At 45.0% G+C, this 16437-nt stretch overlaps 1 protein-coding gene across 1 annotated transcript; it reads left to right on the top strand.

Moving 5' to 3' along the window:
* Positions 1 to 1890: 1890 nt before the first annotated feature.
* Positions 1891 to 16216, top strand: LOC120050605 (phospholipid-transporting ATPase IB-like). Its single transcript, XM_038997196.1, has 20 exons — positions 1891 to 1991; positions 6770 to 6869; positions 7095 to 7193; positions 7589 to 7634; positions 7772 to 7812; positions 8504 to 8577; positions 8769 to 8838; positions 8978 to 9105; positions 13610 to 13721; positions 13898 to 14066; positions 14165 to 14292; positions 14380 to 14457; positions 14565 to 14698; positions 14801 to 14876; positions 14994 to 15099; positions 15288 to 15370; positions 15474 to 15523; positions 15608 to 15677; positions 15787 to 15871; positions 16047 to 16216. Exons 1-20 carry the CDS (start codon positions 1891 to 1893, stop codon positions 16214 to 16216), a joined length of 1920 nt encoding a protein of 639 aa, XP_038853124.1.
* Positions 16217 to 16437: the final 221 nt, after the last annotated feature.

Genomic DNA, 16437 nt, shown 5'->3' with positions numbered 1-16437 from the left:
CACTGTGACACCTGTATGTGGTTCATATGTCCCTTCCACACTGTGACACCTGTATGTGGTTCATATGTCCCTTCCACACTGTGACACCTGTATGTGGTTCATATGTCCCTTCCACACTGTGACACCTGTATGTGATTCATATGTCCCTTCCACACTGTGACACCTGTATGTGGTTCATATGTCCCTTCCACACTGTGACACCTGTATGTGATTCATATGTCCCTTCCACACTGTGACACCTGTATGTGATTCATATGTCCCTTCCTGCACGCTGGATGCTTACCTGATCTGCCTGACAAGACCTTACTGTGATCTCCACTCCTCCTAGACATGTGTCCCTGTCCTCATTCCAGTGGAAAACAGGATGTGTATGAATATTGATGCTATCAGGGGCTATAATGACCAGCTGCTCTGCTTTCAACCCTAGTCATTTGACAGAGGCTAAACACAGAAATCACTTCTACACAGAGGAAACTCTGCTGCCTCTTATACTTGTTCTGAATTATTGATGGAATAATGATGGATGTTTTCAATTCCAGCCCCACAAGGCGATCCAGACAGGGCCCAATCTTGTAAGAATTGATTGCTGGTGAAGTTTGGAGTAGAACCTGAAATGAGTTAGAAATTGAGCTGCATTAGGGCCAATATTGCAGTTTGTGGCTATGATTTCATATAGCCTGCCCTGAATAGTGAATGTAGTGACTGAACCTTAAGGCCCCAGAAAACAGTGTGGGAAACTGAGGAACGTGCCCTCTTGATGGATGACGCGTCCCTTTACAAGTGTAATATAAACTGGTAAAACGAGCCTGCAAAAAAACATGTCGAGACAGCAGACACTATACCAGCCTCGCTCAGGGGGCTACTGTCCCTTTAAATCCGGAGCCCTCAGCCCGCCCTCAGATGGGAACACCCGTAGTCAAGCCTTCGCGGGAGACTGGGGCGGTTGTCTGGTGTCGGAGCATCATCTAATCCGCGTTGCAGGGAGACAATTTTTAAGAGCCACGCTGAGAAAAAGGCTTTTCTAGACCGCCAGAGACGGCCCGATGAAACGGAAGCGGTGGAGGTCTGTGGGCTTGGGGTATTCTCACAACCAGGACTCGGGAGCTTACCCAACAGCGAGGCCGAGGGAAAGGAGACGAGTGACGGGCGTGCTCCAGCTGTCCTCGCCGAGGCTTGTTGTGCCAGCTGGGTAAACTATTCCGTAACGTCCAGAACTGCTTGCCATTCACTCCCCCCCTCCGTTATTTAGCGCAGCCGGATGATAGACAATGTTTCTCCGACGCGCAATGGGTGTGGCGGATCGCTGCTTCGCCTTGATTTTAAACGAGACAACCACAAAAGAGGGGGGACCCAGTATGGAAGCAGTGCCGCGCGATTCATGCAGCGTCGGTTCAGGTTCTCTTGGGTGATAATGCAGGTGCTCTGTGCGCACATAGGACGATGTAACAAGTCCCCATGGTGTTAGATAAACAAATACACAAGGTTTCTGCAACGATAAAAGGAGTCAAACCAACGGTGTTTGTTTGAACATTGTACATCCCTCAGCACATTCTATACAGAGGGTCCCGTGGGCGTTGAGCGGCTTGTGTGTGTATTGGTGATGGTGCAATAGCGTCGAGCGAGGCGAGAGCGCACTGAAAGAAGAGGGGCTGTTTGGAATGGGGAGGGGGAAAAGTCATTGACATCGACCGCCACTCCGCCAGCTTACATCAGCATACAGTTAGCCCTACCTACCTGTTGTTTCTGCCCTCCACTTTTTAACTGTAAACAACGTCTCGTATTTCTGTCTCCCACACACACATACTTACCCTAGCCTCAACTTTCTCCCATCAATCGAACCGTGCAGGACCCTCTTGCTCATCCGCCGGCTACCGCAAGGCAGATGATGAGATGTCCGGGACTACTTCTCAGGCGGATCCCACAGATGCCACGGCGCGGACGATTCTGCTCAACCAACCTCAGAACACCAAGTTCTGTGATAACCATGTCAGGTAAGATTTCATCTGGCTACAGCATCATTATCATCAAGTCACTGAATACAGACTTCAATTGCCTTTCCAGACGGTTTGTGATATTATGATTGCCTACAATACAGTTTGTTGATCGTTTTAGGAATTTGTTTTCTTATTTTAATTTTGTTTTAGTTAAATTGTTTTTGTGATAGCCCAATGGTCTTATTATTGATAGGCTATAGGAGATAATGGGCCATTTATGGAACAGTAAATGATGGTTGTAAATAATCAATTTTGTATTAAATGACCTCCAATGATTGGAGAAAGGCATCAACGGGTTATTGTTTTACGACTCCCCTGTTAGTGCCACTCTGAGGAAAGTGCTTCACATGAACATTTAGGCTACTGTCATGTGACCGATATTAGCATTTTTTTTTTGCCGCATCATATCAAAACATCTAAGGTTTTTTGTTGAGCTTCACAATCAATTTAAGATATTTTCGGTTGATTTGGACATGATCGGCCCCATGACTTGAATGGGATTTGTGCCACATATGCTAAATTGTTAGTGCCTGGGAAACTAAACCAAAGCATGGATTTCTGTCATACCTTGTCCATAGATTACTTACAGGGTAAGGAAACCAATGTGTAATTTTGTAATTTGGGTGAACTATTCCTTTAATCAATAATGACTAATGTATTTTTAAAGCAGGCACTGAAAGAAAAGTAACTACAGAGAGTTAATAATGTAATGGTAGACATTTAGTAGCCTAGCATGAAACAGAATAGAACAGGTTCCATTCAAAGTTTGAAAGAAATTTGTTTTGCTCAGGAAAAATAACAAGATCTAGTGTATGATCCAGGTCTGGTCACTGGTCATTTTACTCTGCTGTCCTGATCAGATGAGGCAAACAACCTTATCACACTACAGTTTAAAATGGACACTCATTCCTTCAATTCAGGAAGTACACTTAAATTACAATCATCTTCAATGCTTTTCAATTAGGAACATTTTTAATTTTAATTTGGCTTACTTTCTGAATTCCCTGGAATTTAAATTGTTCCCAACGCTGGTAAGCAGGGGATCTGGCCTTAACAAATCCAGTCTCTAAAGCGACAACATTCACAACTAGTTGGTTAATGATTTGGTGTGTGGCTATCTCTCGTGGGCAGGGTTCTGGGTAGGGCCCAAACGGAATCTTAATTTGTGTGGAATATCTTTTACAACCACCCTCCCAGCTGTCGGCTGCATATTCGATGGTGACGACAACACTGGAGCTATACATGTTGAGTCATATAGCTTTGCACACCAATGTATTGTTTACATTTGTTATTACCCCTCAATGTATTTATGTTGGCTTGAGGAGATAGGGTTGAGTTCAGTAGTGTGCAGCAATGTCGGAATGTTCAAATAGAAATACCATTTGTAGAATAGTTATGCTTCTCTGTTATGTAGAATAGGAAATCATGTTGGCTCTATATGCCCTACAACTCTATCTGGAACATTTAGGAGTCTACGCCCTCCCGAACATTACCCTGCCGCCTATAGAATCCATCAGGTCCTAGTTACGTGCGGCAATCGGCAAACACACCTCACCGATCTGTCTTTACCTTCAGGAGATTCAATTCTGCTCTGAAAGGGGCCTATTTCAGGTCCGTTAATGAGATTAAGGTGGGCCTTCATCAAATTGTCTCATTGGATCACCAGGCCTTTTACTGGCCTTTGATTGGACAGTCTGGCTCTGGAGCCATGCCCTGTGTATGTCTGTGTTTTGTGTTTTAGGGCTTTACTGGTCCTATTGATTAGTCTGAGATTAAATTCCTATAGCTCTTATCCCCTCTTCTGTTTTCCTCTTCCGCCTCCTCTCTGCCTTCACTACATGTTTTATTCACAGCCCTGTGTCCCTGTTTGATTTGATACAGACACAGGGACACAGGGACCCTGTGTCTGTATCAAATCAAATTGTATTTGTCACATGCGCCGAATACAACAGGTGTAGACCTTACAGTGAAATGCTTACTTACAAGCCCTTAACCAACAATGTTTTAAGAAGTTTTTAAGAAAAAAAATAGATAAGTAAAAAATAGAAAATAAAATTAACTAATAATTAAACAGCAGCAGTAAAATAACAATAGCGAGTCAATGTGCGGGGGCACCGGTTAGTCGAGGTAATTGAGGTATTATGTGTCCCTGTGTATCTGTGTCCCTGTGTCCTTTTGTCCCTGTGCATGAGTGAAAATCTCCTCCGCCTGTTAATCAGTCGCCACAGAAACACAACCACCATTAACAAATACTTGGCGTAGATGTAGTCCCTAGACACAGCTCCAGGATCAGCTTAAACTCGGCAGTTTCCTAACCTTAACCATTGGGGAAGAAATGTAAAAACGGACCATACATCAGTCTCTAGGCGCAATCATAACTCATTAACAAACACAGTAACCACAGTAACACTCAGACAACCACCATAGATCTGTTACATCTCAATATACTGTAATTACCACAACCATAAACTACCCTGATACCATCACAGCAATTACATGGCCACATTATAAACAAACATTTTTCCCCTGTCTAGACAGCGAACACTAGCAACCAACTCATTTATGACAGAACTTGTGTGTATCATTTGTTAGATTAGATATAAGCAGCTTTTACGTGTGAATCAGATGTTTATCTCAACACACTGAGGTACCAGAAGAAGGTGTGTGTATCTGGGTCAGCAGCTGTTGTTATGTCTGCTATTTGATGTCCTGGTCTTTGTGTGACTGTGGGCTCATCTCCAAGGAGATTTACATGTGATGGAGGATTTAGATACTCTCTTACACACACACACAAACGTACACACACACACACACATACACACACACAAACCCTTGACTTAGCTATATTGGCCAGGATAACGACGGACCCTGAAGGGAAGGCTGGCAGTTATTTTTGTCTCTCAAAAAGCTCTTACAGCTGCTGGCTATTGTCAATGCTAATAATTGCTGTTGTCTGAGCAATACAGGTGACTGACTGACAAGGTGAGCCTTCCAAGGCCTCATATACCCCTATTTAGGAGGTTTGGTCTAAATATAAAGCTTTGAACAGTGAGGTTCGGTCCATTTGTGGGAGTGTGAAGTTGTGCAGCCCATAATACATCCTTGGTAACACTTTACTTGACACCCAGCACCATAACATGTTATGCCACGGTCATAACCATGTCATAATGTGTCATAACAGCTGACATAACTTGTCATAACCTGTCAAAACACTGTCATGAACCATATATTTACACCTGTGACATATTGTGTTATGGATGGTTATGACACCTGCATTTATTCAATTGTGTTTTTTTCCTGCCAAGAAGTTTCCTTTCGTTTGAAAGTTTGTTTCTTATGTCCTTTGTTATTGTGATGAATTCTAACTTGTATAAAATACTCTTTATGGCACTGTCATAAAGCATTATGACCATCCTGTGTCACTTAACTTGTTAGATTAGATAAAAGCAGCTTTAATGTGTGGGTCAGATGTGCTTATCTCACCACACTGTGGTACCAGAAGAAGGGAGGGGGGGGGGGGGTGTATGTGTGTTTGTGTGTATCCGGTTCAGCTGTTGCGTCTGCTATTTGGTATCCTGGTCTTTGTGTGTGACTGGGCTCGTTGCAGGGAGACCATTTTTTTAAGGGCCACGCCGAGAAAAAGCCTTTTCCAGACAGCCAGAGAAGGCCCGATGAGGCGGTGGAGGTCTGTGGGCTAGGGGTATTCTCACATTTCAGAACATGTTAAAATAGCATGAACATACTGTTGACCTGTAGGCTATAGTGTAATGGAATGTTTTTCCTTGTGTGGTGGGTTTTGACACTCTCTTATGTAGGTGTCATAACCAGCCATAAAAATGTCCAACAGGTCTAAATATGTGTCATGACAGTGTTATAGCCATGTTATGATAGGTTATGTCAGCTGTTATGACATGGTTATAATGCGGGGTATAGTAAAGTGCTACCTGATCCGGTAATGTTTTGCTGCCTGTAACAGGAATTTCCAGTTGAACAAAAAGGAGGGCAGTCGTTGAAAACCCAGATCAAAATCAGTTCAATTACAAGTTGCAAGTTGCATCATGCATCTCCTGGAGACGGGCCTTTTTATATTCTAACCAGACACCACTCAATGTTCTCTAAACGTCCGCCTGAGAGGATTGTACCAAGTCAAAACAGAAGGCACTGACGTTGCCAGCTGCTACAGAATCACACGGTATTCATATTGTCATCAACACTATAAGAGTCACTGTGTCCTCGGTCCTTACACCTTCAGTAGCTCTCATGTCATTCACTGTTAACGATATGAGAACTATCCAGAGCATCCCTAACAGGTCTAGTGACCATCAACCAGTACACAAATGAGTGTCACAAATAGCACACTGGAAATCATGTGCATTACAGAAAAGGGAAAACATAAATATGCTAATCATTGTGTTAATTACTATTAACTGAATATTAACTTTATTAATCTTAAATATTCCCGTTTCACCGCCAGAGGACATTTTGAGTCTTGTGTTGTCTCTGTAATGGGGTTTCATGTGCATCGATCATTTTAGTGGAGAGTTTTGACGAATGTTTTTAAGAAGGGATTTAAACTCTAGTGACTACCTCTGTGTTACCCTGGAGAACACCGAGAAAGTTTCTGAAAAAGAAAATCAAACTCCCTATTTTTGTCTACAGTATACTCACAGCCCAAGGGTGATTACTTTTTTGGTGTGCGTATTTGTGTTTCATTACCGTGGTGACTAACCCTGTGTTGTACATGTATCCCTCCTCCTACTTCTCCTCCTTCTCAGTACCACTAAGTACGGGGTGCTCACCTTCTTGCCTCGTTTCCTGTACGAGCAGATCCGCCGGGCCGCCAACGCCTTCTTCCTCTTCATCGCCCTGATGCAGGTAGGCCACGCCCACTACATGTGGTTTACTCTGGAGGGTGCAACGTCCTAGAGCGTTCAGATAGAAATGTGTTGTCAAGACAAGATATGATTCTCTGTGGAGTAGAACTATGAAACAAATCAGCTCTATCCATTACATTTCTATCTGTAACCTGCACTGACAGCCTGACCGTGTCTAACCAAACCGTCAGCGTTTCCTCAACATTGTCTCTGCGTTCTTCCTCAGCAAATCCCTGATGTGTCTCCTACGGGTCGTTACACCACTCTGGTACCACTCATCTTCATCCTCACTGTGGCCGGGATCAAAGAGATCATAGAGGACTATGTAAGTAGGACGGTCACTGGTCAACAGAGACAGGTCAGCAGAGACAGGTCAGCAGAGACAGGTCAGCAGAGACAGGTCAGCAGAGACAGGTCAGCAGAGACAGGTCAGCAGAGACAGGTCAGCAGAGACAGGTCAGCAGAGACAGGTCAACAGAGACAGGTCAACAGAGACAGGTCAACAGAGACAGGTCAACAGAGACAGGTCAGCAGAGACAGGTCAGCAGTCGCAGGTCATCTCCTCCGCTGTGGAACAACACCCTGCAGAGTTTATACATCTCCCCCTCTGTTCCAAAACAATTGCTTAGCCAGCACAGAGCCATTCTTGTGCATCTAATGTGAAAGAAAAAGGGAGGGAGACTGGTAAGGAGCTCACACCCCCTCTCTGTCTCTTTACAGCAAAGACACAAGGCAGACAACACGGTCAACAAGAAAAAGACCACAGGTATTGGACATGTGTGAAGCCGTGCTAGTCAGTTTCATGAGTGTATTCCATGCGGCTTAATAGACAGTTGTGCTTTAGGAAAGAGCAGCAGTATATGACGTGTTTAGGCTAACAGCTCTGTTGTCTTTGTGTCTCAGTTCTGAGGAATGGAGCCTGGCAGACCATCATATGGAAACAGGTACCATTACCCTCATCCTCTCAACAGCCTGTCTGACTAGTGGTTACAGATGGAGCCCACACTTTCCACAACACACAACCTGAACATGGAAAAAGTCCTAACTTTAGTTGCAGCCTGTAACTAGGGCCCAGAGTTTTTCCTCATCAGGTGATATGGTGAAGGAAAACTCTGGGCCCTAGTAATAAAGACTGCATGGCTCATTCTGTACCTCTCCAGAATGTTCTCTGGCATCTTTCTCCACGTTGTTGAGTATCCTTTGTATCTAATGCTGAGCAGCTTGCTCTGACTGAGGGACGCGTCAGACTTAAACATTCACAGTAAAGCTACTTGCTGCTCACTGTCACTTTCTTTCTCCCTCTCTCCACCCTCCCTCTCTCTCCCTCCACCACCCTCCCCCTCTCTCCCTCCACCACCATTCCCCTCTCTCCCTCTACCACCATCCCCCTCTCTCCCTCTACTACCATCCCCCTCTCTCCCTCTCTCCACCATCCCTCTCTCTCCCTCTCTCCACCCTCCCTCTCTCTCCCTCCACCACCCTCCCTCTCTCTCCCTCCACCACCCTCCCTCTCTCTCCCTCCACCACCCTCCCTCTCTCTCCGTCCACCACCACCCCTCTCTCTCCCTCCACCACCATCCATTTTCAATGTCATTCTGACCTCATGCTGTTGCATTGCTGCATCCTGGCCACAAGGTGGCAGTAGGAGACATAGTGAAGGTGACCAATGGGCAGCATCTTCCAGCTGACATGGTCATAGTGTCCTCCAGGTTGGTTTGCGGTCTTGTGTTTTTGTGTGGTCAGTGTTAGTTAGAGTAGTGTTTGATCAGTATTGTCAGGGTAGTAATAGGGGAGGCATTGAGGGTTGTCACCATTATGTTTGATCAATGATTCAATATTGTCATTTGACCGTTGCATAGATGAATGTTGTGGTAAAGTTGGACTCCATCTCTCTCCACAGTGAGCCTCAGGCCATGTGTTATACTGAGACCTCCAACCTGGACGGAGAAACCAACCTGAAGATCAGACAGGTGAGACGTGTGCGGAATGACCCCCAACACTGTGCTTTATCAACCTCCGGAGGAGCTGGTGATGGGAGTGTGTGTGTGTGTGTGTGTGTGTGTGTGTGTTTGTGTACCTGCTCTAACAGGGTGTGTGTGTGTATTTCAGGGTCTCCCTCTCACAGCTGGTCTCCAGTCTCTGGAGGAGCTGATGGGTCTCTCTGGCCGTCTGGAGTGTGAAGAGCCCAACAGACACCTGTATGACTTCACTGGGACTCTACGCCTGGACAACCAAAAGTACTGAGCGCTCTCTCTCTCTCTCTCATTATTTTTGAATTTTTGGGGTTTACTGCCAGGGCCCACGTCTGGCAGTACTGCTCTAGCAGGTCCAGGCTCTGCTGTAGGCCATGTGCTGTGGGTGACAGCAGGCGCAGGTCATCTGCGAAAAGTAGGCATTTAACCTCTGAATTGTGGAGACTAACACCAGGGGCTGAGGATTTTTCTAGAATAGTGGCCAATTCGTTGATGTAAATATTGAAGAGTGCAGGGCTCAGATTGCAACCCTGACGAAGGCCCCGCCCCTGGTTAAAGAATTCTGTTCTTTTCTTGACAATTTTGATGCTGCATGTATTGCCAGTATACACTGATTTTATTATGTCATATGTTTTACCCCCTACACCACTTTCAATAACTTTGTAGAACAGTCTTGTATGCCAAATAGAATCAAATGCTTTTTGGAAGTCGATAAAGCAAGCGTACATTTTGGAATTATTTTGGTTGACATGTTTATCTATCAGGGTGTGTATGGTGTAAATATGATCGGTCGTGCGATGTTTTGGTATAAATCCAATTTGGCTTTTACTTAAGACATTGTGCTTATTAAGGAAGTTCATAACTCTTATATTTATAATACTACAGAAAACCTTCCCCAGGTTACTGTTCACACAAATGCCTCTAATTGTTACATGCTGACCAGACTACTTGCGCGCGTGCGTTCGCCATCGCGAGCATGTTGATTTTGTCCAGTCACACCAGACGCGATCAGGACACGCAGGTTGAAATATCAAAACAAACTCTGAACCAATTATATTAATTTGGGGACAGGTCAAAAAGCACTACACATTTATGGCAATTTAGCTAGCTAGCTTGCTGTTGCGAGCTCATTTGTCCTGGGACAAACATTGGGTTGCTATTTTACCTGAAATGCACACGGTCCTCTACTCCGGCAATTAATCCACAGATAAAAGGGTAAAAGTTTGTTTTGAGTAATATCTCCTTCTTCAGGCTTCTTCTTCTTTGGACATTATATGGCAGTTGGCAACCAATGTTAGGTGCATTACCACTACCAGCTGGAGTGTGGACCTCAGTTCATCTTTCAATCACCCATGTGGATATATGCTCCTAAAAACCAATGAGGAGATGGGAGAGACTTGAAGCGCGTCAAGCGTCACAAATAGAACCAAGTTCTATTTTAGCTCCTGGCTACGCGGATGCTCGCACACGACGCAAGCAGTGTGGCCAGCATGTTAGGGTCAAATTTGTCTCCATTCTTAAAGATTGGGGTTATGAGTCCTTGATTCCAGATGTCAGGGAAATAACCTACACTCAGGATCAAATGAAACAGTTTTAATATAGCCAGTTGAAATTTTGCACTAGTGAATTTGAGCATCTCATTTAGGATTCCATCAGGTCCACATGCTTTTTTAAATTTGAGGCCTGAAGTTTCTTATAGAGCTCATGGTCAGTAATTGGGGAGTCCAATGGATTTTCATTGTCCTTCATAAATGTTTCTACTCCATTAAACTTCTAATGAATTTGGCATTGTTCTGCGTTTGCATCAATGTGAACAGTGTTGTAAATGGCTCGTCCATATCTCTCCATTTTCTATCGCTAATTCCTCTAGATTAGATTTTTTTTAGGTTTTTCCAATTTTGCCAGAAGTTGTTTGTGTTTATGGACTCCTCACTGTCAGATTCTTGCTGTTGTACTGTGCTTTTTTTGCTTCTGAGTGTACTTCTATAGAGTTTTAAAGTCTCACAGTAATTAAGGTGTAATTCATCATTATTTGGGTATCTGTGCTTTTGTTTTTTTCCTTATAATTCTACAATCTGCATCAAACCAGTTGTCATCTGTGGTCTTTTTTGGTTCGTTTTTTAAAATCAATTTCAGTTGTGCTTCTTTTGCCGTTTGCCTGAATTTATTGTTAATGTTTTTTTACTGCTAGATTGATGCCTTCTTTACTGTGAGTGGATGTGGTATGCAGAAAGTTATCTAAGAGTGTTTGGATTTTTTGGTTACAGGTTGCTTTCTGGTATTCTTCTGTGCTGTTTTGGGCCCATCTGTATGAATTTCTGATGTTGTACAGCTTACTGGGCTGTGAATGTGTGGTTGTTTCCATGTCTGTTCTTTTGAGGAACAACGTAATTTGGCTGTGATCAGACAGAGGTGTTAGTGGCTTGACGGTGAATGAGCTGAGCGAGAAAGGGTCAATGTCTGTGATCATATAGTCTACTGTGCTGTGGCCGAGAGGTGAGCAGTAGGTCAATCTCCCCAACGAGTCGCCCCGTAACCTTCCATTGACAAAGTACAGACCCAGGCTTCGACAGAGCTGCAACAGATCCCTTCCGTTTTTGTTGACGGTGCTGTCACTGTTGTTTCTATGGGGGAGATGAAGACAGTTAGAAACAGTAAAGCTGTCCCCTCGTGTGCTCGTTAGATCAGGTAGTGTTCCTGTGTGCACATTTGTGTCCCCACAGATGAGCACATTTCCCTGGGCCTGGAAATGGCACGTTCAAGGGTGGGGAAGATCTCCTCTCAGTAATATAGTTTTAACCAAATGTGATATTTAGGGGATCAATTAGATTTTGTAGTTGGGATTGTAGAAAATGATCAATCCTCCAGAGTCTCTGCCTCTATTGACAGAGCTGTGTTTCTGTGACGGCACAATTACCTCTCTGTAGCCTATGGGACAGTGAGTGACAATGTCAGCCTTACACCATGTCTCCTGCAGAATGATGACGTCAACATCTTTAAGATTTTATTTAAACTCCTGTACAAAACTCTTCAGCCAAAAGGTTGATGAGTTTAGGCCCTGAATGTTTTCATGTTGCAAAAAGAAAGAATAGCACAGTCAGAAATACAGTAACTACTAACTACTGAGTTGTTCAGAGTAATAAACAGAATAACAGTCAGAAATACAGTAACTACTAACTGCTGAGTTGTTCAGAGTGATTAACAGGATAACAGAAATACAGTAACTACTAACTGCTGAGTTGTTCAGAGTGATAAACAGGATAACAGAAATACAGTAACTACTAACTACTGAGTTGTTCAGAGTGATTAACAGGATAACAGAAATACAGTAACTACTAACTGCTGAGTTGTTCAGAGTGATTAACAGGATAACAGAAATACAGTAACTACTAACTACTGAGTTGTTCAGAGTGATAAACAGGATAACATAAATACAGTAACTACTAACTACTGAGTTGTTCAGAGTGATTAACAGGATAACAGTCAGAAATACAGTAACTATTCATCGAACAAGTAAACTTTTAGTACAGTAGCTGTGTGTTTAGTGCTGATGTATTGGAGGAGCTGTTTAATCTCACTCAATCCTACAGAGTTCTCCTGTCCTCTGGGGCTTCCTCTCTGGTCTGGTAGAGGTGGTGGTCTGGTGTGGGGTAGTAGGCTGGGCCCGGTCCAGTCTGGCTGCGCCGATGGAGGTGGTGATGCTCTGGTGGTGGGTGGGACCTGTGGGGTGTGCTGTGTCTGGGGGGGCCTGGGGCTCCTTGTTGGTGCAGTGGTCTGGTAGGGGGCTCTGGGTGGTCCTCTGTCCAGTGCGGTATAGGGTGTCTACCAAGTGCCACTTGCTTTAGAGACTTGACAAACATACCTACTGTCTGCTTCCCCGGGTGGGAGTGGTCGTGCAGGTGCTTTGGGGTGATTGTTGGGGTGGTGAGCAACATACACGTTCGTGAGTAGGCCACACCCTCTGGTGATGTCAGCATTGACCTTCTGAATGGTATATGGGAGGAAAGTCTTTGCGGGGCAGCAGAGAGGAGATGGTGATGTGGGAGTTGGGGAACCACTCAGAGGCCCTCTACTCTGTAGACCAGGCTGCCATCTCTCTCCGGCTCTTCTCACAGGTTGTTGGTGCGGGTGTGAATAATAATGCGGCTTTGTGTGCCAAAGTCAGGCTGGGACAGGATGTGGAGTGTATCCTGTGTTTTTGGGCACCATATTTTGGACACCTTGTGGTGGGGGAAGAGTTTATCCTCTTGGATGAATTTCCCATTTAAGTCAATGAGGATGGCCCCCTCAGTGAGTTTTACCAGAGTAGTGGGTTTACGGCTGGGGCTTGGTCTGGGGCTGGGTACAGTGAAGGGTGTGTCTGGGGCTGGGGTACACAGGGTCTGGGTACAGTGAGGGGAGTGTCAGGGGTTCCATAGAGCTTCTCTCTGTAGTAGGTGTCCCCATGTGAGCCTCCTTGTTGACTGGGGGTGTGTATAAGGGGTGGTCGGTATGGGGGGGTGGTAAGGAGTATCTCAGTCACTGCTGCTGCGTTGAATTTAATTAGTATTTTTTTTAAACTCAATCTTTTCCTCCTGTGTTGATCGTCAGTTGTACAATTTGATTACCTATATATTTTTTGCTAATTTAATCTTGTTAATCTCACTCTTAGCAACCAGAAGTCAGGAGCTGTTCGTCTGCATGACTGCCTCTCTCTCTCTGAACACACACCTAACATAGGATTGCATCATTTTGAACCTCCACCTGCTTGTCACTGTTCTCTTTCCAGTGCGGTTCCTCTGGGTCCTGACCAGGTGCTGCTGCGAGGTGCCCAGCTCAGGAACACACAATGGGTTGTGGGTATTATAGTCTACACTGGACATGACTCCAAACTGATGCAGGTGAGACATTTCAAGCCTTGAACCAAGCAAATCTAAACTCTAATACTGTAAACGAGGCTGTAGAGTTTGCTGTTCTTCCTCCATAGTGGTCGTCTGAGTTCCTGAACTCTGTGCCATTTGGGGTGTTTTGTAGTTCCACATGAAGGATGTAATAATGTGGTGAATGTTCCTTCCAGAACTCGACCAAGGCCCCTCTGAAGCGTTCTAACGTGGAGCGGGTGACCAACGTCCAGATCCTGGTGCTGTTCTGTATCCTCCTGGTGATGGCGCTAGTGAGCTCTATAGGAGCCTCCATCTGGAACAAACAACACACTGAGGAGGCCTGCTGGTACCTGTCACGCGCCGGTGAGAATACACACACACCCCTGGACACACACATGCCTCTTAGTCATTTATTCTTCTTCCATACAACCGTGTGTGTGTGTGTGTGTGTGTGTCTACAGGTGACATCTCCACTAACTTCTGGTATAACCTGCTGACCTTCATCATCCTCTACAACAACCTCATCCCCATCAGCCTGCTGGTCACTCTGGAGGTGGTCAAGTTCACACAGGCACTCTTCATCAACTGGGTACGCACGGACGCAGGCTCGTGTGTGTTTAGAGAGCGTTTGGCTGTCTTTAGATGTCTTTCATCCAACTTCTCTGTTTGGTGTCAGGATGTGGAGATGTACTACGCGGAGACAGACACACCCGCCATGGCTCGAACATCCAACCTCAACGAAGAACTGGGCCAGGTGAGGATGGACTCCACCAATCTTTATCATGTTCACATCCGGGCTCAACCAATCAGAGTTGATTCCTGTTGTGAACTGATATCCTTCCTTTTTCCCCTCTCTCCCAGGTGAAGTATCTGTTTTCTGATAAGACAGGAACTCTCACCTGTAACGTCATGCATTTCAAGAAGTGTACCATCGCTGGAATCACATACGGCCACTTCCCTGACCTAGATGTTGATCGTTCCATGGAGGACTTCAGGTCAGTGACCTCCTCTTATTCTTCACCTTTGGCTGTGCTTTATTTTTGTTTTATGTAGTTAGTGTCAATTAGTAGTGTTTAATTCTGTCCGTCTCCTCTCAGTCCCCTGCCGTCCAGCAGTCTTAACTCCACAGAGTTTGATGACCCCACTCTCCTCCAGAACATTGAGAAGAGCCATGTAGGTGTTCCCCTTTTGTCATGATAATTATTATACTGAAAGAGATTGACACTGGGCTGTGTATGACTGCTCTCTTTCTCTTTGTTGCTCGCTCTCTCTCTCATTCCCTCTCTCCAGCCGACCTCTGCTCAGATCTGTGAGTTCCTGACGATGATGGCGGTGTGTCACACCGTGGTTCCAGAGAGAGAGGAGGACCAGCTTATTTACCAGGCCTCCTCGCCAGGTAGACAGCCTATCACGACGCAGCTTATACACCTAGGAGCCAATCATAACTCGGCTACTAGACAGTAGAACCAATCACATCCAAGCTACTACACCTTAGAGCCAATCACATCCAAGCTACTACACATTAGAGCCAATCGAATCAACTCAACATGTATGTGCACTGCATGTGCGTTTTCCTTTCCTCAGATGAAGGAGCTCTGGTGAAAGGAGCCAAAGGTCTGGGCTTCGTTTTCACAGCAAGGACTCCTGGCTCAGTTATCATGGAAGCTGTAAGTGTGGGTTTGAGACACGGGATGGAGTGCGTCATTTGAAGAAAGGTAAATATTCATCCTCTTCTCTGTTGAATTCTTTCTATTTGTTTGTGTCTTTCAGAGGGGGAAGGAGAAGAGCTTTGAGCTGCTGAATGTGCTGGAGTTTTCAAGGTAAGTAAAACCACACACACACACACACACAATCACGACACACACACATTCACAGACACTTAACAGTCATTCCCTTTCCTACAGTAACCGTAAGCGCATGTCTGTAGTGGTCCGAACCCCCGATGGGAAACTGCGTCTGTACTGCAAGGGAGCAGTGAGTATTCCCCCAGTCATTGAATGCACCACCGTTTATTCCCATAGTGGCATTGCTCATATTGAAGATGAACCGGCGCGTGTTGATGATGTCATGGTGTGTGTTTCAGGATAATGTGATCTTTGAGCGTCTCACTGATGCGTCTCAGTACAAAGAGTTGACCATGGCACATCTGGAACAGTTCGCCACCGAGGGTACGTCCTTTCTCTTTTTAAATGTGCTGGTCATATTTGTTCCTGCTAGCTTTTGTCTACGTTCTCTTACCTTTTTACCATCTTTTTCTCTGCAAGATTCATTTTCCCCTTTCACCCCCTTTTTATTATCTACATTATTACTACTGTATTACATGTTGACCTTGTCCCCCCCCAGGTCTGCGGACTCTGTGTTTCACCTATGTTGATCTGGAGGAGGGGTTATATCGGGAGTGGCTGAAGGAGTACACTCGGATTAGCACTATCATTAAAGACCGGGCCCAGAAACTAGAGGACTGCTATGAACTGCTGGAGAAGGTAAGGGTTAAGGTTGGGCTTAGCGGTTAGTGATTAGCATTGCATGTGTAGTTAGATATTGCAAAGATATATCTCTGTACTGTTTAGCATGGTGAGATAGTGACTACCCCTCACTCCATTCCCTTCAGTCAGTGTGTTGGTAAGATGGTGACTACCCCTCACTCCATCCCCTTCAGTCAGTGTGTTGCTGGGTTGGTAAGATGGTGACTACCCCTCACTCCATTCCCTTCAGTCAGTGTGTTGGTAAGATG

This window comes from Salvelinus namaycush, chromosome 7, assembly GCF_016432855.1.
Source record: "Salvelinus namaycush isolate Seneca chromosome 7, SaNama_1.0, whole genome shotgun sequence".
Classification (NCBI taxonomy): Eukaryota; Metazoa; Chordata; class Actinopteri; order Salmoniformes; family Salmonidae; genus Salvelinus; species Salvelinus namaycush.
The sequence above is the reverse complement of the archived record's forward strand: the minus strand, read 5'-3'. Positions and strand labels throughout refer to the sequence as shown.

Excerpts from the sequence above, each read along its gene's own strand:
- LOC120050605 (XM_038997196.1), top strand. The coding sequence starts at position 1,891 with ATGTCCGGGACTACTTCTCAGGCGGATCCCACAGATGCCACGGCGCGG. Across the intron at positions 14,458-14,564 it reads TCAACGAAGAACTGGGCCAG|GTGAAGTATCTGTTTTCTGA; the intron begins GTGAGGATGGAC and ends CCTCTCTCCCAG. Across the intron at positions 15,524-15,607 it reads AATGTGCTGGAGTTTTCAAG|TAACCGTAAGCGCATGTCTG; the intron begins GTAAGTAAAACC and ends CCTTTCCTACAG.